The following is a 23863-nucleotide window of genomic DNA, read 5'->3' as shown; positions in this document are numbered from 1 at the left end:
TTTTGCCTTCCCATCAGGCAGGTATGTGGCTACTGATAAGTAAGGCAGGCACAAGGAATTACAAGTGGCTGGGAAGCTGTCACAAATTGTCACAATGAACATTTTACATGGCCAAATCCCAGATCCCAGTAGCCAGGATCCCAGATTTTGGGTGCATTTTTAATTTTAGCCCATCTGAGATATCTTGGCTCAAAAATTGTTGCCATATGATCAAAGGTGGTATTCAGCCAGTTCTCTGCGGTTCGGGAGACTCAGTAGCGGCAGCTGCAGGAGGATCCCCACCCCAACGTAATGCGCAAACACTGCACATGCACTCACACTCACATTTGCGAACCAGTAGGGAAGGTAAGTGAATCCCATCGCTTCGTATGATGCATTATTTTGCCCAGTTAAAGAAATGAGAGTTTTAGCAGTGTTATAGATACCACAGGATAAGTTGGCATAAAAAGAAGCAAAAGGATTTAGAAGTGGAAAGAGAAATGTGAATGAGAGAGCTGTGGAAAAAGTGCCCTGACCCTAACCCATTTCCTGCCCTTACACCCCGCCCCTCAAATGAAGGGGGGATATTTTGAATCTCCACAGAATTGCAGAGGTGAAAGGGATCCCAAGGACCATGTAATCCAACCTTTTGCAGCATATAAAACCATTTTAAACCTTGGCTGCCAAGCCCCCTTTTTCACTCTTCCAGAGATGGAGAACCTCATGATGCCATGAGGTTAACACCCCTGATATAGACCATCTGAGGGAAGGAGGCTTATTGTGATTGATTTTGTCTGCATAAAAAAGAGAGGCTTTCATCCTTCCATGGGATGAAATTGTTCAAAGCTTTCACTACTGATAGTGTGGAAGTAGCAGCAACTCCCCCCCCCCCCCAAATCTAATGAATGAACGTTATGTTAAGTCTCAGCCTGTCTTAGGCAACAGAGAACCTCCTTTCTCATCCCTATATAGCCCTTTTCCAGCCCAAGTGGGAACTCTGGGTGTTGCAGCTTCAACACCTTTAAAGGGCTAATGAAGAAAAGCTGTTTTGCCTCCCAAAAAAACAGGCCTGGCAGACGGTTGTGCACTGACTCGGTCTGGTTTTTATTTATCTCTTCTTTCATGAAGAAGAGGCAATAAATATAACCCGAGTCTAACAGGGTTCATTTCGGAATCCATTACCCATGGATATTAATCACACGGGGAAAGATCCTCCTACAGGTATTTTCCATATTATACACAGTAAAGAATTCTCGACTGTACTACTTCAGACTGCAGACAGGAAAGGTGCCAAACTTTCAATGCCGCCATGTAAGAAATTCCATGCATATAGTAAACTAGCAGGCAGAGGGGAAAGGACACCATGTAAACATGTCTATTCACACATCATAAAGTAGTAGAATCTGGATGAAACAACTACACCATTTAGGACTTTCTACCACGAAAGCTCCCTTGTTCAGGATACTGCGTGTACAACTCAGTCAAAGGCATGTTTACTTAGAAGACTAAAATCCTGGCCACTCCCTTCTAATGATGCTGCAGCTGCACCCACTGCAGATTTCTGAGATTTAAAAATCCATTGGGTTGGCTGTGGGCTGGGAAAGGATCACTCAACCTCTGTCACAGAGGGCCACTGGGAACATCTGGTGAAATGAAAGTTGGACTCAGTAGTAAGGCTTTCCACATCCCACTCCTTAAACTGAGTATTCACAACAAATCCATTTTAATCTATTCCTCCATTTTAAACTGGAGTGCGGACAGGTTGCAGCCACAAAGAATCAGCTAAGTTGAAGCTGAGACTTTAACCAGTTCTCTTTGCTTTGCCTGTTTGTTTTTGCAAAGAAAGGGGCACAGCTCTCTGAAACAATGCTCTCTGATCCACTGCTTTGTGTCAATGAACTCATCTTGTGTGCTGCTTTTGATTCCAAGTCAAAAGTCACCCTGTGTGGGCTTCCCCGTAGACAACAGAGCAAGACTGTACAGTTTATTCTGTCTCCTGTCCTTTTCCATTTCTACTCAATCACCCTTGCAATGCCACTGGCACTGAATCTAGACAAGAGAAGGGTTTTTTTTTGTAAAGCAATGTCAGCTCAGGCATTTTTCCTATAATAAAAGAATGTTGTTTCTAACTGCCAATATTAGTGTTTTACAGCCCTTTACTATAATTGCACAACATCTTGACACATAAAAGTTAATAGTGTATCCGGAAATGCATGCCAAATAAAAGCTTGATTTAGATGGATTAAATATGTTTTTTGATTCATAGGATCTAGTGAATTTACATTACCCAGAAACCAGCTGCAGATCTTATGTGCAAGAAATTCTTTTCACCACACTGTCCCTTAATCTGGTATATATTATGATATTTCCATCATCCTAGCCATCAATTTGTAGCCTTTAAATAAATCGTAACATACCCAAAATTTCTCCAAAACTTCACATGTACTTCCATCCAGAGATCATAGATCAGACTTGAATGTTCCAGAAAAGGGATTCACCAAAATTTTCTTCTTGGGGATCATCTGCACATCCCACCACACACACTGGGCTTCAGTGGGACCTCATTTTATTTTAAGGACGTACCACTATTGCACATGTTTTTCTCATCCATAAATCATAGCTGAGGCCACCTATGCATATTTAATAGAGTGATTAAAATGGTGTTTCCCATCTTTTCTCAACACAAGTCTTGCTCTAAACACGTATGTCCTATTTTGCTATGGAGATGGCAGAACAGGGATTGGGGTCTACCCAGCTCCTTTTAGCTTCAGAGCACACCCCTTCTTCTCCAATCCCTGGTGAATTCCTTCCATGGCCATTTCAGCTTAGCAACAGGAACACCAGCAACTGGATACAAAATGCTGGTAAGATATTTCATGGCCTCTCATTAACCCAGGTAGATCAAACTGCCTGATAAAGGAACTTGCCAAGTAGAGTAGGAGAATTTGCCCATCAGGGACTCCCAACACCCCTGACAAAAAGCAAGAGATCAAAAAGTGATGCAGTCAGCAAAAGAGAAAAAGAAAAACAAGACAGAAAGAGCACTGAGTGTATGAAATAGATGAACAGGAGAGGTGAGAGCCTTGGAGAGATGACGCATGCAACAGAGTGAAAAGGCAATTGAGTAGTAATGGAGCCATGGGGGCTGATGGAGAAAGGGATGATGTGAGAGACGTTTTTTCTGGCTTAATGGAGAGGAAGAAAGCATATTAAATCTAATGTTTGTGCCCTTGATATGAGCATTTTAAGGATAAAGGATACTGTTTGATCGGTACCTGAGTGGGACATGATGAAGGCCACCTAGAGCTACAGCTTTGACCAGGTAAGCAAGCAAAACTGATGGCAATAGCAAATTTTCCATGCTGTTGTTAGTTGTTTTGATAGATGTACTGTCAACAACCCTGTAAGGTATGTTGGGCTAAGAAAGGGAGTGATTGGTCCAAAGTCATCCTAGAAACTCTGAGGGTAAGGAAGGTCTTGACCCTCTGTCTTCTTAGGACCCGTCCAAACCCTTAGCCAAGAAAACTTCATCACCAGGAGATCAGCTGAATTCAAGAGAGATTGAATTAGTGACTGTGCTCCTTCACAAAATTGGTTGGTGCTTTATGATAAGGATAATCACAGCTCAATTTATTACATAATTGTTTTTATCTGTAAGGCACATACAGCATCCAGTACCTTACATATGTTTTGGATTACAATTCCCATGAACCTCAGCCAGAATTGCCAATAGATTTTCTTTAAGGAATTGTGCATTAGTGAAATGCTTGTCCATCATTTCTGGAATGAGCAGATTGCTTCTCCTTAAGACTTATAACCAATAGGGATGATTCTACTAGGAGAAGAAATGTTGCTGACAAATTGGGAATTCTCCGGAGTATAAGTATTTGCATATATTGGAATTCACCTCTTACGTCTGGACCATTGCTCCCTTAATGGAAAATGACTTTTAATTGCAATGCCATTTTTTTCAGTTTGTCCCTGACATTTTAATTATTGCTTGCTGTCCTTAAAAGTGGCTTCAAAATATTTTATGTTAAAAATTAAGTTAAATTTGACAACCATAAATTTGGATAGCTCATAAATGCACTCAGAATATAAGTCTGACTTCTTGCACAAATATTTCTTGGAGAAGCTGAGGGTTGACTGATTTCCCAGAAACAAAAACAGAAGGAATATCTTGTAACTTTCCAGGGAGCATGGAAATATTTCATCTGATTCAGTTATAAAATGTACCCAGTTCTGCTTGACTGTAGTTCACTGTCAACAATGTTCACTATTGCTAGTTCACAAATGCACATCTGTGGTGTCACATTACATATTAGCCATGAAATAGATTTTTAAAAATTATCAAAGCTCTCAAAAGTATTTGTATACGCTGTGATCAGCATGATTTATAGTTTTTTAAGCAGCATGGCACATTGTGTTTTACTGCTGGGTTAGGAATCTTGTTCATATTTGCTCAGAATTAAAATCTGCTGATTTAAATGGTGTTTGTTTTCAGATAGGTAGGCTGCCCCCATATCTCAGTGGTACAGCAGAGAAAAAAGGCATGGGACATTCTGCAGGAAGATAAACCAGGCAATACTGTAAAAAATATTGGACTCCTCCTTTGTTTTTATATAAAGGAAAACAACAGGCAGGCAATTAGCACAACCCTGCCTATTGCACCTAAGGCTGCTGTTTGGAAATGCAAATATTAGGAGGGCTCTAGTTTACTAATTTAGCCAATTACCTCCACTAGACCGATCCGATCGCATAGATTAGGCCTCCTCCGAATTCCATCTTCCAGCCAGTGCAGACTGGCAACTACCCGGAGGAGAGCCTTCTCGGTGGCTGCTCCGACCCTCTGGAACGAACTCCCCGTGGAGATTCGGACCCTCACCACCCTCCAGTCCTTCCACGCCGCTTTAAAGATCTGGCTGTCCCGGCTGGCCTGGGGTTAAGATTTCAACCCCATTCGAATTGTGTGATTGTGTGACTGTTGTGCTCTCTTTTAATATGTTGTATTGTCTCCATGTGAATATTGTCTGTCCTTCCCCCTCCCCTTTTTGAACTGTGAGCCGCCCTGAGTCCCCCCAGGGAAAAGGGCGGCATACAAATTTCAATAAATGAAAATGAAAATGAAATAGTTCATGCATACTTCAGGTTCCAAAAATGATATTCAATATCTAGTTTAGGAGTGGCCAACGATGGTCCATTTACAACGGGTGGATTTCAATTTCCAGAATTCCTGAACCAGCATAGTGGGCTTGGGAATTCTGGGAGTTGACTTCCACTGGTCAAAAGGGGGCTGTAGTTGCCAACCCCTGATCTACTGTCTTTAGCTAAAGATATGGGAGAAGATCTAGGGAATCAATCCAAGTACCAGTTTTACTTAGTAAAGTAACTTTACCATCTTTGTAATCTGCCCATTCCCCCAAATCTTGTACTATGAAATGAACAGGAACTATAAAGAGCTAAATCAGATGAAAGGCCTATTTAGTTCAGTCCTTCTGTTTTCACCACAACCATTCAGGTGGTAATTAGAAATCTACAGGCAGATTATGGACCCCCTGGTTCTTTCACAGAACCTATATACGTTGTGTACCTCCTGATCCATATTTTAAACAAATCTGAAATGGACTTTCTGCTGATATATATAAAATGGAAACAATATGGGATTAGGAGCCTGTCTTAAGAGCAAAGTGGAAAACACAACGAAAGAATTAACCTGGGGAAGAAATTGTCTTCCTTTGCAGTGCGAAGAATTTCCTTCCCTTGAGGAGGAAAAAGAAATATGTTGAGTGTCTAATGGCCAGAGTTGACTCCATTGAAGAGGGACTTCAGGGGCCACAAGTGACTATATTAAAAATGCAAGGGAACTAGCAACAGGGTTCCTGATGATCTCCTGGCTTGTAACACTCCAGGTGGGCAGAGAGGGGCAAGCAAGAAGTTAGCCACAGGGAATAAAACGCGAGGGGAGGGGAGAAAAGAGCTGCTGTGATGAGATCAGAAGAAAGAAAACTTTAAAAGGAGGGGAGGGAGAAGGGGGGACAACAGCTCAGCGGAGAAGGGGAAAGAGCCTCGTATAAAAGCATGAGACACACGCAAGGAGAAAGCCAGGCTGGACGGAGAAGCCCGCCTTTCAGCGCGGGCACCAGCGCTGCTCCCTCTCTTCGTCCTCCCAGCACCAGCGGGCCAGGCAACTGGCAGGGTTCGAGTTCTCGTCCACCACCACCACCACCACCTCCACCACCAGGCTCCCAGCCAAAGACTTCGACCGTCCCTTCAGACTGGATTTCCCTCTCGGCGGCGGCTCAGACCCGCGGGGACTAAGAGGCTGAGAGAAGGCGCGGCAGTTCTGCCTGGGAAATAGCCTCGGACCGGCCGCGGCCGTAAGAAGAAGCAGAGAAGGGAGGACCGGGGAGACCCGAGGGGGGTGAAAGTTGGTCTAGGAGGGGGGGAAAAAAGGAAGATCGGGACTAGCCCTCGAACGGAGCCGAGGCAAGGCGGGAAAACTTCGCGCGGGGGCTCCCAACTGACACACCAGCCGAGCCTGAAACTGACAGCCAGCCGCTCTCAGGGCTTAAATGGGCTGAGGAGAAAAGCGCCCCGAGTTCACTGAAAGCGCACCCGCGGCGCAAAGGCTTCCGAAGGCTGCTGTGGGGAGGGGGGGTTGCTCCCTGAGGGACCCGAGTGGCGGGTCTGGTTCGCCTGAGGGGGGATTCATCCCGCAGGCGAAGAAGGGAAGAGCAGAAATTTGCCCTTCTGGGGCGGACAGCGCGCGCCAGGCGGACAGACTTCGCGGGAGGGGGACCGACTCTTCCAAGTGGGGCTCTCCCGCTCGCCGCCAGCAGGGGCGGACGCCGCCCACCCCCCCCTTCCCCGGTGCCTCTGCAGACAGGCCGGGCATCTACACCACCAGCGCCTGATTTCTCCCCAGGCGCCAGCCTAGCGGTTCTCTCTCTCTCTCCCGTGTATCTCTTCTCTCCCCCCCCCCCCCAACAACCCGAGGGCTGCCCGGCCACATCTCTTGGGGCGCGTCCGGCGCGCTCGGAGGTGGGAGGGGGTCGAGAAGTCCGCGGCAGCCCCCGCGGGCGTGCGGCCGCTTTTCGCAGGGCGGGCGAAGACCCCATGCGAGCGCCGGGCTGCGAGCGCAGCAGCAGCGACCCCTGCAGCCCGCCCCGTCGCCGTCGGACGAGCGTCCTCCTCAGTCGTCCTTCTCCGCCGCCTCGGAAACCTCCTCCCATCCCGAAGTGGCTCCGCCGTGGTGGTGGCGGCGGTGGCGCGGCGGCGGCGGCGCTGCCTGCGACGACGCTTCCTCTCCTGCTGGCCCGGACGATCCCGAGAGCGGCGCTGCTGGCGCGGGAACTCCTGCTCTCGGCTCCTTAGCGGCCGGGCAGGCGGCGGTGGCTGCTGCTGCTACTATTCCTTCTTCTCCTCCTCCTGCTGCTGCTGCTCAGTTGCCGCCGCCGCCGCCGCCGCCGCCACCGCCGGAGCCGCGGAGCCCTAAAGCCGTCCTCTGCAGGAGGATGGTGCGTCTAGCGGCCGAGCTGCTGCTGCTGCTGGGGCTCCTCCTGCTTACCTTGCACATCACGGTGCTGCGAAGCAGCGATCCCGAAGCGCCGCCGGGCAACCACAGCCAGCGTCAGCAGGTGAGAGCGCGGAACGAGGCCGGGCTGCACGTAAAAGCCAAAAGGTTCTTGAGCGCCCCCCCCCCCGCCCCTCCACTGGCCTCCCCGCCATAGGCAGAAAACTCCGGGAATCATCTAGCGAAAAAGCATTTGTAAAGCGCGCCTTCTGAGGGAAGCCGCCTTCGACCCACTCGCAGTTCCTCCTGCGAGTACGCCCTGGAGCGGCTGGCTCGCTTCGGGAATAGCCTTTCCCAGCTTGGGCACTCCAGAATTCCCAGCCATCCAGGGCCGTGAAGGGTTGGGAAATTTGGAAACTTAGACCCAACTCTCTCTTAAGACCCCCTCCCCATTCCCTCTTATGACTCTGTTGAATTGGGATTGTTAAGAATTGAAGGCAAGTCCTAACCCCCCCCCTCCAATGTTCGTGCAGGTTAGAAAGAATTGAGGTTGAAGTCTAGCTGGCAAGATTCCTCTAGAACAGTGGCTCCTAACCTTTCTTTGGCCATGCTCCAACTAAGCATCTTTAAATTTCTCTTTTCTTACATTAGTTTGCCATGTATATTTCAATTGGTTCACCCTGGCATTGAATGCTCATTGTTTCTTGGTCCTGTATCTGACCTCCCACATGCTCATTCCAAAGTCAGGATATGGACCTTTCTTGGGGTAGAGAATTGGCACTTCTGACATGCTGTTGGCCCATATAGAATGGGCAAAAGAGAGGCGATGGGACATTTGGTCTGGCAACAAAACCATCATTTTCCAGTTACTGTTCTTGTTACTGCTGCATGTTTAAGCTGTCTATGTATGTTCTTGCCTCCTTCAAATTTTCATGATTTTAAAACCTATTTGCCTGAGATTTGTTTCACCCACTGAGGGTTCCGTTCACAACTTTCCTAGTCTTCTTGAAGTAAATTCTTTCCCTGTCCTGCTGCCTCATAACCACCATCCTTTCTACCATCAGAGGAGGAAACCAGCCAGGCAAAACTTTGCTTGATGCACAGATATGATTTATTATGGTTAGCTATGCTACTATTAATGTATCAAGAATATTCCCTGGTTTGAAGCTGTCATTGGGGGTTGTTTGGGCACATAAGAAACTATAAATTTAGATGTCCTATCATGCCATGTCATTCTTGTCTGCTTACTTGCTTCCTTGTTTATATTAGTGTCCTCAAAGCTTCCAGGTTGTTGGGGGTCAAAGGTCACAGAATTCCCATGGAGACCTGTTTTGACCCTTCGGGTTGGGAATTCTGGCAATTGTAGTTCCAGTCAACCATTCTTTTTAATTTTATTTTGTTATGATTGTAAACCACCCAGAGTTATCTTGAGGTGAGACTGGTGGCCAACACAATCAATCAATCAATAAACAAACAAACCATGCATGCATGCATACATATATACTTAAACAAACAAACAAACAAATCTTGGGGGCATCTGACTGGGCAAAAGCGGGTCTGCAATTTGATTTAATAACAGAGAAGGCATGTCATGTGTGAGTGATGCTAATAAATCCACAAGGCTAAAAACCCCAAGGTTTTTTTTTATTCTATGCCTTTACTCCCCAACCCAAATATCCTCTGCTGTCTTCTGCACTTAGAAACATTTGAAGAAATATTAGCTAAGAAGAATACATTTTTCCTGCAAAAATATTTCTTCTGAAAGGAATTAACTTCAGATTAGGACTCTGAAGGGAATTAGCTTCAGATAATGATCTGGGTTAGGAATCACTTCATCTCAAAGATACATTCCCTGGACAAATGACTTTCTATATTTTTCCATATACTTTTACCTTGTTATCTCTGGTCAGCACAGAGCAGGTGGGTAGTTGGTATCAGTCTTTGTTCTAGTTATAGCACATTCAAAAACCACACATTTAATCTGGTGACATTATAAATATATTTGAGAGGAGAAAAAGTTCTTTTCCAGATTTTAGATTGCAGTAGTTCTATGTTTTTGACTTATGGCCAAGAAATAAACCCAGGAGACAGTGCCCAAGTTCAGCTATAATATAAAATTAAGAAAAGGAAAAGTGCTAGAAACGCTCCATTGTGCAGTGAACATGAGTTCCTTCTTAGCTGTTCAGTGTCTCTTAGAGCTGTGCAGCACTTTGGATTTAAAATCCAATAGCTACTTCAGAGCATGCAGGAATTCAGAGGGCAGCTACACAATCAAGGGGAAAAGATATACCTCTTGAAAGAGTTGCAAATATGTCAGAATGTCAGGCACTCTGGAACATCTTTGTGCCTCTGACGGTAAAGGGCAGCATTGCTAGAACATCCGTGGATGATGGATGGGCAACAAGCAGTGGCATCTGTGGGTGGGACAAAGTCGAGGGTGTCAACAAGTCATGACCATTAAATGCTTGATCTAGAGCCCTGTAGATGTATGTGGTGGTGGTGGTGGTGGTGGTGGTGGTGGTGGTGGTGGTGGTGATGATGATGATGATGATGATGATGATGATGATGATGATGCATGTACAAAATGGATGAGGGATTGGTCATATGTAGGTGGGACCACTACATTGATATTTTAAAACCTGTTCCCCGATGGATGCATAGGGCACTGATCACTTATGGAGATGACATCTCCTCAACCTTCCTACATTCATTAGGACATCCATTGAATGCTCTTATGAACATGTTACCAAATCACTTCTTCCCTTGACATGCATTACTTTTTCATTAAGTACTGAATAATTCAACAAGTAATCGTCTTTTGTAAATGCAAAGAACTCTTATACCAATCCAGTTTAAGTTGCATTCTGCATCAAGTTCTCTGGATAGCTGATATTATTAGTGGATAAAATGTATGAGAGGTCCATGAGAGTGACTGAAATATTGGGGAGCTGAGCTTCAGGAGCCCAACCAACCCTTAGCAAATCCCTAGGCTATTATTGCCCACCATAATTCAAGCCACGAAAGAAAGCTTGCTGACCTCCACTGAGGTTTCAATTTTTATGATGTAAATGGAATATATGGATGCCTTTTCTGTGCATCAGTACAGCAAACCTTCTCTCCTTCTGAGTAAACTATATAGCCAGAAAATGTTATATGCACATTTAAGACAGATCTTTGGCCATTGACATACAGAGACAAATTTAGCTTCCATAATTTCAAACCACTGACCGTGATGGGTGAGTGTGTGAAACTAGTAAACCCAAAATTCTAAAAAAAAAAAAAACCACACAAAAAACCAAGCTTGAAGAACACTTTTTCAAAACTCTTGGTATAGAAGATGATGAGCAGAGGAAAGGGAATCTACCAATCAGGAGCCTTCATAGAAGGCAAAGAAACCTGTAAAAACCCCAACAAATTGTTTAGGTAGAATGAAAATATGTCTCTGGTGATTCTCAATCATCCAGTTCAATCATTCAAATCCTCAAGATGCTTTTTCAAGAGGCAACTGGACTTTTTTGTTTTTCTTTGGAGATGTTTCGCTTCTCATCCAAGCAGCTTCTTCAGCTCTGGATAAGAAGTGAAACGTCTTTAAAGAAAAACCAGAAAGTCCAGTTGCCTCTTGAAAAAGCACTTTGGGACAGACTGAAGAAAGCAGCTAGAAGGTTTTTAATTATTAAACATATTTATATGCACCCCAATCAAAAACATCTCTCAGTACTCACTTTGAAAAATACAATATAAAACAAAGCCCATACAAAATAAAAAATATTCTTATTTTTGATTGATTTAAGGGAAATTCTTTATATATATATATATATATATATATATATATATATATATATATATATATATATATATATATATATATATATATATATATATATATATATATATATATATATATATATATATATATCTGTGTGTGTGTGTGTGTGTGTGTGTGTGTTATATTTGTGCTGATAAATAAATGGAAGCAGTTAGCTTCCTCCCATAATTGGGGCATACCAGGGGTTGTGACACTAAAGATACATATATATATATATACATACACACACACACACACACACACATACACACATATATTGTCACAACCCCTGGTATGCCCCAATTATATTAAGCACAAATATATTACATTACACACACACACACACACACACACACACACACACACACACACACACACACACACACACACACACACACACACACACACACACACACATATATATATATATATATATATATATATATATATATATGCACAATTTTCTTTATGGAGACTAGGCTATTGAACAAAGTTTGACATATTTTTAACAAACCAAGCATTTGATTCATATATTATATAAAGAAAGGGCATTTATGGAGAAAATCTGAGAAACACCTGCTTTATTTGGAGTGACTTTATCAGATTTATTTCTTGCAAAATCTGGAACTGCTCCATTATGCATGATCTTCTAATTCAGAAATAGAGTTTTCTGTCCTCTTAATAGACTAGAACATTTACGTTACCCCATGATTGAATTTTAAGATGTGTTTACTTCAGGGATAGGAGTATTGAGCAACTACCATTTGAAGGACTTCTTGCCATTGTGTAGCACTTTGATAATTTTCTATCCTGTCATGCTTAGCATTTATATATTTATGGATGTCTATAAAAGAGTGACCTAAAGATAATTGTACATTGTTTTAATAAGGCATTTGGGATATTTCTGAAAGAATATTTCTTTCTTAATGGAGAGAAACAGCTGCTAATTAAAAGTCCAAATGAAGTTACTTCTTGAAAGAATTGCTTATCAGTATCAACAAGAGAAGTTTAGAAAAACTGATTATCTAGTTCTAAAGCAGATTCTGTTTAACACAAGGATGTATTCACAGATTTCTGACTTCATGAAATCACTCCACTTTCTCATAACAGTTTTCTATTAAATTGACCTCCTGCCCTTAAACAGCTTTGAACATCTGATCCAGTGTATATATTTCATATATTCTGCCATGTGTAGCAATTCAGAGTTACAGGCTTCCTAACTTAATTGATTTTACAGCTCTGGATTTTAGAAAAGCTGAAACATTTAGGGCAAAAAATAAACTGGATGTCACAATAAGCTGTTAAACAGCAGTTAAACAGGTGAAAGTTTAAAATATTCAATCTATATTTTATAACACAAAACAAATTAATGAATTTTTGGAAACTTTTGTTAGTTTAGTTGTTCAGATATTGCCCTAATGGGTTTTACACTTTCTTAAATCTTTCCTTTTACCTTGTTATTCCATGCCACAACAGTATGCTCATCTGGAATGTTTCTTTAAAAATGTCTGTAGAAAGAAACATTTTTGATCTTGCAGACAGTAAATCAAATGAGTAATGGTTTTAGCTGGCTGGCAAATGTTCTCCACCTGAGATGGTACTCAATTTGATTTACATAGTATTGGGAAATGCGTGTCTCTTGCAGCCCTTTTGAAGGGTTACTCAACATGGAGCAAGTGCTTGGAAAAACGGCAGACTTTTTTCTCCTTTTTTGGGTAGATGCATCTGAATGAAGCAGTTTGGGCTTTAATAAACCTTAAAATAAAATTAAAAGATTGTCTAATTCTTAGTATGTATAATTAAAAGAGAAGTTCCATGGATAGATTCAAAATTCTAATATCTTCCTGCAGGAATGAGCAAACTTCAAAGATTGTACAGTGACCATTGGCAGTACAATTGGTAATTAGTCAATTACAGTTGAGACTATAAATTTCAACTATATGCTCCCCATTCTAGGTGATTATTTCATTATTGTGTTCAAGTAATAATAGGTTTTAAATTCGGAGTTCTAGAATGGCTAAATGCTAAAAAACCAGCACTCATTTATTTAATTCAGGAGACAGTAATTATGTTAATATATATTATTTCCCTCAGATCTTCCTGTAATGGATATGTTGCTTTATGTCTGATAAAATATGAATGCAGTGTGTGTGTGTGTGTTTGTGTGTGTTTGGATAGATAGATAGATAGATAGATAGATAGATAGATAGATAGATAGATAGATGATAGATAGATAGATAGATAGATAGATAGATAGATAGATAGATAGATGATAGATAGATAGATAGATAGATAGATAGATAGATAGATAGATAGATAGATAGATAGATAGATAGATAGATTTTGGTGTGTGATTAAGGTGCCAGTCTACAAACACAAAAGGCCATGAGTTCCAGTCTAGCCTGAATCACAAAGCCAGTTGTCTAACCTTGGACCAGTCACTCTCCCTCAGCCCTCAGAGGGAGGAAATGGCAAGCCACTTCTGAAAAAGCTTGCCAAGAAAAATGCAGATACTTGTCTAGGCAGTTGCCAGGATTCAATACTGATTGAAAAGTACAGAAAAAAATGGAAACACAAAACTAGCATTCTTCAAGTATTCAAGATACTGTGAAGTTTCTGCCTCTAAGATACTTCATGTTTTATTATAGAAGAGGAATTCATTTACTAAATTGCCATCACTTTTTCATCACCCTGGTTATCTGAGAATACCTATGCCAACATTCCTATTATTAACCATCTTTGCTAAACACTTGGGAGTTGTAATCTGGAAGACACAAGTTCCTGCAAGTGCTGTATATTCCTTCTAATTTTTGCACAATCACTATTGAACTGCTTTTATTAACAGGTTCATAATAGTCTGAGATTTCTGCTTCCCTAAGTCAGTTACATACATCTTTTCCTCAGACGGTACTGAGGTTTAAGTGTTAGATTTCTCCAGTTCTTATGCATTATGAGGAACGTGGTGCTAGAATTACCCATGGGAAATATACTGTATTTAAATGGTATTTTTGAACAAGTTGCATATCTTGGTTCTAAAACTAGATTCTGACCCTTAGTAATAAACTAGGGTAGTGAATATCAATTTTGACCTAGTTCAGGTATCATCTGAAATTTTCACAGTTGCACCAATAGCCAACAATTTTGAGTGTCTCATCCCATTAGCAATAATTAAGAAAGAGTCACTGAGAGTGAGTGAGTGGCCATAAAAAAATTCTTAAATAAATAAATAAAATATTTTTTTTTTAAAAGGAATACTTGGTAGACTTAATTTGCACTGGCATAAATTTTAGTGAATTGAGTGTACAGTATGTATGCATACACAAGCATCCTTATTTTGGAATTCTGAAAAAAATGCATTCTGCTATAAATAGCAGGTAAATATTCTCTTTAGAATTTCTTTTTTAAAAACCCTAAAGCCTATATTTTAATCATAGAGGAATTAGGTAGTATGGAACCTTTCTATTTTTCTTCTTTAAAAAAAAATCATTTCACAAGTATAGAGATACAGTAGAAAAATACCAAGTCAAGAATGAACTTTTTCATCTCAATAGAATTCTGTTGACATCAATATTTATTTAGATATCTAACTGCTTTAGCTTTCCTGACAGTAAACATATTATAATAACAGGTCCCTGGTTCTCTCTGAGCTTGGTTGTTTTTGTGTATGTGTGTGTATGCACATATACATATACATATACATATACATATACATATACATATACATATACATATACATATACATATACATATACATATACATATACATATACATATACATATACATATACATACATATGTAGATTTTCACGGGGGTAGGTATGCTGGTCTTGTTGTATTCAGGTCTTTTCCCATGTAAGATTGAGATTGTCTTGGCAACGTTTCGGCGAGGTCTCACTTGCCATCTTCAGGATGGGTTTTGGGCTTAAAGCATGGTCGGAGCCCAAAACCCATCCTGAAGATGGCAAGTGAGACCTCGCCGAAACGTTGCCAAGACAATCTCAATCTTACATGGGAAAAGACCTGAATACAACAAGACCAGCATATATAAGACCAACACACACACACACACACAAAACTAACTCACATCATTAAAGGGGATAATGATAAGAATTATATCTGTAATCTGTTTGTACAGACCTGTCCATATTAACAAGTAATTAATATAAACCAAACTATAGTCAGGCTATGTGGTTCTTGGCACTCTCTACATTTGGTTTGTATTCCGCATGTGCATACGTGCATGCACGCGCGCACACGCACTAATATATCACTGAAACAAAGTAATTCCCAGCAGTTTACAATGTGATACAATTGAGGCCAGAACATACATTGTTAAGTGATATAATTATTAAGTGAGTCACACCTGATTTTATGCCACAGTTGTTAAGCGAATAGTGCAGTAAAAGTTATGAAGCAAATCCAGCTTCCCCCATTGACTTGGCTTGTATAAAGCCCACTGGGGAGGTCACAAATGAATATTCCAAACATTGTATATGCTCACCGACTGCAAAGCATCAGATTTTTATCATGTGGCCATGAGAATGTTGTAAATGCCAAGGCCAGTCATAATTTATTTTTTTCAGTACTGTTGCAACTTTGAACAGTCGCTAAATAACCGATTGTACATTGAAGACTACCTGTAGTCTTAAAACAGTCACAATTATAAAGCCAAAACCAAACTCACAATAGAAACATTAAACCAGAAAATAAAAAAAGCAAGCTTTAACACCTACCCATTTAAACAAGTTTGAAGAAGAGAATAATGTTATAGAGATTTATATATAAAGATGCTAAAAATGAAGCAGACCTCATTCATATAAAACAGTCTTCTGAATAATGGTTGGGAATCCTTGAAATTGTAATCCCAACACACCTGAAGGATACCAGACCTGAGAAGGTTTTTACATACAAGTAACTTCTTGTTCACTTTTTTTTACTTATGAAGCCCAGATTCAAATAAGTCAACATTCCCAATTCTGTTGTTGTTCTCCATCATTAATTTGGAATTCTGTCTTTGGATTATAAATGGAATTTGAGTATATCTAATTCCCTTCCCTTACTTTGCTTGCTGCTCTTATGTTGAAAAAATAAGCATATTTATACATGCATTACCTTGTTTTCCCCCAAATAAGACCTCCTCGAATAATAAGCCCAATCAGGCTTTTGATGGATGCACTAAAATAAGCCCTCCCCTGAAAATAAGCCCTCCCCCAAAATATTACAAAACAGCAGAAGTGATGAGGTGACCACGCTTGTTGTCTCCTGCACCTCAAAAATAATAAGACCTCCCCGAAAATAAGGCCAAGCACTTATTTCAGGGGTCAAAAGAAAATAAGACCTTGTCTTATTTTTGGGGAAACACGGTATATAAATATATTAATGACACTCTTGTCACATGATCATACAGTATTACCATGGCATATGGCTTAGAGATATGTTCATACTGTTGCAGAATTCATGCCACAGTGCCACACCTAATTGCTGCTTCTTCCAAAGCTGCTGTTTGTATCACCTAACCTAAGAAAGAGTACTGGAAAGCATGCACACTTTTTGGTAACATTTTTGTTGGTTCAGGTGAAGATAATTCCCAACAATGAATTTGGATTTTGTTTTCAGACCAGTAATGCTACCTATGTTATGTTTCTTGTGTGTGTTTGGGAAAGGAAAGGGTCACAAGATTTTCCTGCCTCTGCGAAGAATATCATTTTTCCTATGTGGTAATATAGATGGAGCTGAGGTGGCGTAGTGGTTAAATGCAGCACTGCAGGCTACTTCAGCTGACTGCAGTTCTGCAGTTCGGCTGTTCAAATCTCACCGGCTCAGGGTTGACTCAGCCTTCCATCCTTCCGAGGTGGGTAAAATGAGGACCCGGATTGTTGTTGGGGGCAATATGCTGACTCTGTAAACCGCTTAGAGAGGGCTGAAAGCCCTATGAAGTGGTATATAAGTCTAACTGCTATTGCTATTGCTATTGCTATATGTATATAAAATGTTTTAGGACCACAAGGGAAGCCTAAAGCCTTATTAAAAATATGGTGTTAAATATAGAATAAATACAAATGTAGAAGTAGTTATAATGCATTATGGTTGGTACTGAGAAGTCCATAATGTGGGAAAGTTGAAGGAAAGAGAAAAAGAATATCCAGCAACAAGACGACAAGAGGCTCCAGTGCTTGATTCTACAGGCACCTGAGATATCTAAGCAATGTTCTCTTACTCCTCCAGCCTCTTCCCTTTTCTTGCTCTGTCAATGACATATTGGACCAAAATTATCAGTTAATTTTTTAAAACAGAACTCAGCTCTTTTCTGATCCAACCCAGTGGGCAGTACTTTACCAAAAGGCACTGACCTTTAATTAGAGCTGAAACATTGAAATTATGTCAGTTTTCATGACAGCATTGAACTTCCTTAAAATAAGGTATTACACACATTTAGAGAGGGTACATTGCAGTGGTGGGTTCCTACTGGTTCGGCTGAACTGGTAGTGGTTTGGCAGCCTGGGTCACTGGAACCAGCAGCGACCAAGGCCTGCCATACTCCTAAACTGGTTCTCCAGAGGGCGCCATATGTGCCACCATCTTGTTTTTGAGTTCTGCCAGTAAATTGATATGACATAATGACCAATTATATGTGCTCCGGTCTACTTTCTTTCAGGTATTTAGAGTAGGAGTTAACATTAGGGTCTAGATATTAAATATGTATGAGATATTCCAAGCACCCAGGTATTATGCAAGAATTAAAAAAAGAAAAAATCGTCTTGGCCACAGATATATTGTCTAATTCCATTTTACAGTTATCCTACATGGATAATTTCAGAAGGTGGTGCTTCCGAAGTATGGCACAATAACTATTGGCACACTATGGTATCCTTTTGAATTTTACAAAGCTCCTGATAGCATTAATCATGCTTATGAAATTGCTACAGGCACTGCTGGGTTCAGTGGCACCAATATTTTGAGAGGAAAGCTCTTCCTTTCATCTCAGTCCCATGGGAGCTAATCAAGCCATAAACAGATGTAGTTAGGGACTGCAGTAAAGCATGGAAAGCTGAATTTATGAATTTATGCAAGGGAGACAACAGAAAATTGAATTCATGTCATTGAAAACCACAGATCAGATCATAGGAACACTCCCTTTGTTGAAATGAGCGTAAGCCTTTAGAATAGGCAGTTTTGCAGGGTCAGCATCAGCCTGAATTTGAAATTGAGAATAGTTGCACAGAGAAGTATAATGGCCAAAATAATCCACATATGCCTAGGAAAGGGTGATATCCCTGTAGCAACCTTTGCCTTAACTACCGTATTTTTCAGAATATAAGACACTCCAAGGCATAAAACACACCCAGCTTTTGGGGAGGAAAACAAGAAAAAAAATCTGTCTCCCAGCAGTTTGCCTCCTTGCAGCAAACAGCAAACAGCCCATTTCAGTTTCAGCACAGCCTGATTAGAACAAGCAGCTGATTGTCCAGACTCTTAATGATCAGCTGTTTCAGGCTGCAGGGACTGCTATAGCCTGTTGCCTCCGCATGCCCCATTTTTGGCCTCCGTGCACCCCATTTTCTGCGCATTCTGGGCAGCGGGGATAGAAATGGGTGGAAAATGGGGCATGCCGAGGCCAAAAACGGGGTGCACAGAGGCAAAAAATGGGATGTGGAGGCCAGAAATGGGGTGCACAGAGGTGGTAATAGACAATGGCAATCCCTGCAGCCTGAGACAGCTGATTGTCGGGAGACCGATCCATCTGACGATCAGCTGCTTGTGCTAATCAGGCTGTGCTGAAGCTGAAACTGAAACAGGATGTTCGCTGTTTGCTGCAAGGAGGCAAATTGCTGGGAGGCAGAGGCCAAAGGGTGGGAGTTGGTGGGTGGGCAGGGCTACATTTGGTTTATAAGCTGCACCCAAATTTTTACCCTCTTTTACGGGGGGGAAGTGAGTCTTATACTCTGAAAAATATGGTATATCCCATTTTGACTGCTATAACAGTCTTGTATGCAGGTCTCTTTCAAAACTGTTTGGAATCTTCAATTAGTTCAAAATGGTATGGCCAGACTATTTACCAGGTTGGTAATTATGAACTATGTGACTCACTTGTATAATAACTGCACTGCTTCCAATGTTTTTGGTTCTAATGCAAATTGTTCATTATAAAATCCAAGATCCCGTGAGAATGGTGGAAGAGTGTGTGTGTGTGTGTGTGTGTCTGTGTCTGTGTCTGTGTGTGTGTGTGTGTGTGTGCTTGCACGTGCATAAGCACATGCAGTTTCCATCTTGGGGCCCAATGGTATATAAGGCAGCTGAGCATCTTCGGTTTCTTAACTTCTGCCCTTGAACTCTCTTACTATATTTTATTAGAATATTGTGCTGGGGAAATATAAACAGAATGTGCCCATCAGGTTGAAAAAAAAACAAAGGATAGTGAAATAGTGTGCCACATATAACATTATGGGATAAGTGTTTTAAGATCAGTGTACAACATCAGGAAATGTTTGAAGCCAAGTATTTGAGACAATAGAGATAAGCCACCTGGAAGTTCACATAAAGAATCCTGGTATAGGGAGTAAAAAGGCTTCTTGTATCGCTTCAAGAATTAAGCCATCTAGGTCAGAAAATTCATGCTACGATTTGTTCCTATCAGGACTTCTTAAGATTGCAACATCTGATTTATTTATTTTTAAAAAATTGATTTTTGTTGCTACAATATTATCTCTATTCAGCATCTTCCTAGAAATACTAATTATTTTGGAACAACTGTCCCAAAAATCTACTCTTGTGTTGCAGTAGCAGCTCTCATGAAAGCTGGCACATCTGAAGCACCCTTAGTTGGGGAGGCTTGTTCTAAGGATACACTCAGCAGCTGCTGAAACACTCTGCTTCGTTTTGCATCATATGTGTCTCTTCCTTGCTCTATCCATTCTACAACGGAACTAACCAGCACTCTAGCAGGGCACAAATAAATGTTAATACTTCCATTTTCCCTGTCCCGCATTTGTTCTGTCCTTCAAATAAAGGGGAATAGAAAAATAAAATAACAATCACTTCCTATTTTGTGTTGGGAGAGGCAAAGCTGTCTTCTGAGAAATAATGTTGCACTGTAACACAACTTTTGGGTCACAGGAAAAAAACAAGAAATTGCAGGACACTATGGGAATTCCTGCCAATGAGAAGCCTACTTACAAATCCAGAGGAAATATTGTAAAAAAAAAATGCATTTTCTCTGGGGAACAGAAACTGAGTCAGGTGCTCTGGTTGAAGTACCCAGGCGAGATTCATATTATTAATGGGGACATAGGGACAAGGTATGGAAAAGATTCCAGGTGTTTTCTAGCTCCTTGCAAAGTTAATTAAAGTCATGCCATAGGGAAAAGAGAGAGAGACCGCCTGCTGCCAATTACCTCCCAAAGACCCGTTAGATCTCACAGGGTCGGCCTCCTCCGGGTTCCGTCCACCAGCCAATGCCATCTGGCTACTACCCGGGGGAGGGCCTTCTCTGTAGCAGCTCCGGCCCTTTGGAATGAACTCCCCGCGGAGATCCAGACCCTCACCTCTCTCCAGGCCTTCCGGAAAGCCGTCAAAACCTGGCTGTGCCGGCAGGCCTGGGGTTGATGAGTTCCCCTCCCCTCTCGACTGGTATGGCTGTGTGATTTTCGTGTATTTTAATTATGTGTACTGTGTTTATGTCCCCTTTCCCCCCTGAGTTGTTCGCCGCCCTGAGTCCCTCCTGGGGACGGCATACAAATAAATTAAATACAAATACAATACAATACAAAATTTAATTCAGGTTCATCTAAAGAGATATTTGGAAATCTTTTAGTTTTTCTTCACTTTTTCTCTTACTGCAGTCCTCACATAGTCAGAATACCAGTGCTGTGTGAGACAACTTTTCCTCTGCAGAAAGTTCCTAACTTTCAAAACATATTTATAAGCTTCTAAATATTGCATGGTGAGAAAGTAGTGATGATAAAAGAAACGTCAGCATCATTTTTTGTATTCAAAGCTGTTTATTTCCAAAGCAAGCCGTCTATAACCAAACTATTTCAGATGTATTTTATATGTATTTTAACTCTTTGAATTTTACACTTGTCTTCCCACTTGCATCATATCCATCCAGTGTTCCACAGGTTTTGCTTGACATCCTGAATAAATACCTTCTGGAAAGCCTGAAGATGTTTTCACTATTGATTGATATTTTAATTGATCTTGGACCTAATCACAATTTATTGTGATTTTTTAAAAAGACTACTTTTGATCAAGTAGATGAAGACTACTCTGCCCTTTCTGACTCTGGGGATGTGGTTTTCATTTGTTGTGGCCAGCCAGCGACCAGCAGAGCTGGCAGCAGATTCGGACAGTGAGGAGGTTGGGGAAGAACATGGGCCAGTCCTGATGAGGGCTCAGTGTTGGAGGCAGAGAGGTGGCCAGAGCCATATGCCAGTTACCAGTTGCCTTCAGAGGCAGACATCAGTGAGGCAGACGAACAGCTGGAGCCTGTTCCCAATGTGCGCATGCGCAGAGTTGCCAGATGAAAGGAACAGCTAAAGAACAGGGGTCGACTTGGGGATAAACCACAGGTGGACGATGAATGGCCCCTCCCAGAGGAAATAAAAGAGAAGCAAAAAGGGAGTGCAGTTTGCAGGAGACAATTAGTTCATTTAACTGGTTCATGACTCTCTGAGACTCCTTGCCAAGTTTTGAAAATATCGGCCTGGCAGCTTTTGAAGCCAGATAAGGTCTGTGACTGTAAATCCTCCCTTGAAAGACTTTGCTGGATGTGAATGAGCAGAATTCACAGTAAATTAATAAAATAAAATTTTTTGTCAGGGCAAGGAGTTTGCTTCATGCTCTTGGGAAGCCTCGGTCAGAGCATTCATCCCTCTGTATTGTGCCTCCTATCTGGAGCTACAGTCCCATTTTTAACATAGCTGTAGCATCTGCAAACATTAAAATAGCTCAGTAACAAGGATGGATTAAGTTTCTTGTAGTGAATGAAAAAGTAGACTCTGGAGGCATTATGTGTAACCGATCTTAAGCTTTATTTGGACCAAGTAGTTTTTAAAACATGCACTGCTCAGGTTGGAAACAAAACAGTTTAATAGGGGTACATTTTTTTCCCCACAGCAAAGCTCTTCCTACTTGATAAGTCAGAGAGATATGTCATGATTAAAATTATTTAAAGGTAAAACAATGTTGACGAAGAGTTTTTGATATTTTTTTTTGGGGGGGGGTGAGTAAATTTATGGAAACGCCTTTGTAAATGATTCTAAGATTTAAGTATTCCAAAGCTGTCTGGTGTTTTAAAAAAAAAACAGTTCAGAATATCAAACATGAGAATGCAAACTCAGCTAAATTGTAATTCAGTTTTTTTTTTTAAAAAAAAAACCCCAAATAAAATGATTAAATAACATCATTGATAAGCTTTGAACCATGGATGGAGTACACCAAAGATTTTGCAAACTGGTAGCCACAGTGATTTTTAAAAAAAAATTGGAATGTTCACCTCATGGGGAATCTTTAAAGGTGGTTCACGTTGTTTGTGGTTGTGTTGGGTTGTTGGTTTTCCTGGGTTTTGTAAAGTTACAGCTTTGTTTTATTGTACGTGATGTCCTATAAAGATGATCTATGTCTGGGATGCCTCCTTTGAAAGAGGACCAGGGTGCTATCCATTTAAAGAGAATGCAGTCAAGCAGTAAATTTAGGGGGCCTTCTTCTCTTTTCATATTGACTGTATCTGAGCCAGCAGTTGGTCTTTGATGTTGTAACAATAGAGCATCGGCAGAGAGGAGGGTTAGGGCTTGAACAATGTTGAAATGAGGCTGCATTCATTAATTTTCATGCCAGGGGCTTCTATGCTTTGTTGCTTGCAGGAAGGAACCGTGTACTGTGGGTATTACAGTTCTTACAGACTTTCATCTGAAGCCTCTGTGTTAAATATTTTTAATTATAAACCAGGTGTTCTGGAAACCCGGACTATCACTTAGAGTCCATTATTAGCTTCAAAAAAGGCTTCAGGTCTACTGTTTCTCTTCTCAATGGTCCAATGGTCTGCTATACATGGCATAGGAGTAATCCAGGTGCGCTTGTAACAAAATTTCAAAGCTAGATATATATTTTTCACTAGCCAGCTACTTTGGGAATTTAAACTAATTGATATCTTATTAAAGATTATACAACCTCAGAAATTAAGCTAAGAGGTCATAAGCATTCATGATGGTTCTTATATTTTACATATTCCAGAAAGCAGGGTAGTTATTATTCTTGTGAAATTTATTGAATGTAGAGAATTACCCATCTTAATGTATTTTGAATTTTTAGCATGAACTCTAGCATTTAGTTTGATGCAGAAAGCTGAAAAGTTAAAAAGAGGTTTAAAAAGTTAAGAGTTAAAAAGAGTTGAAAAGCTTTGACCAGCAAGAGGAGAGACAACTTTATGAAAATCCTGCAACCACATTAAATATTTTACTTGTTTCTTTCATTAGATTTAGACCAACCAAACCAATAAATGAATAAAATACAAAGAAAATTAATTTTAAACAAAGCCAGGATGACATTGTACAATAACAAGCATAACA

The 23863-nt window shown here is 41.0% G+C and overlaps 1 protein-coding gene across 1 annotated transcript in view; it reads left to right on the top strand.

Moving 5' to 3' along the window:
* The first annotated feature begins 6686 nt into the window (after positions 1 to 6686).
* ISM1 (isthmin 1) overlaps positions 6687 to 23863 on the top strand; it is a 35090-nt gene continuing 17913 nt past the window's right edge. Inside the window, exon 1 of the mRNA XM_014061798.2 lies at positions 6687 to 7616. Within this exon, the coding sequence (XP_013917273.1) occupies positions 7494 to 7616 (123 nt within the window). The 5' untranslated portion in view covers positions 6687 to 7493. The remainder of the gene's footprint in view (positions 7617 to 23863) is intronic.

Source organism: Thamnophis sirtalis, unplaced genomic scaffold, assembly GCF_051295495.1.
Source record: "Thamnophis sirtalis isolate CommonGarterSnake01/CBP01778 unplaced genomic scaffold, rThaSir2_p1.2 scaffold_5, whole genome shotgun sequence".
Lineage (NCBI taxonomy): Eukaryota > Metazoa > Chordata > Lepidosauria > Squamata > Natricidae > Thamnophis > Thamnophis sirtalis.
The sequence above is the reverse complement of the archived record's forward strand: the minus strand, read 5'-3'. Positions and strand labels throughout refer to the sequence as shown.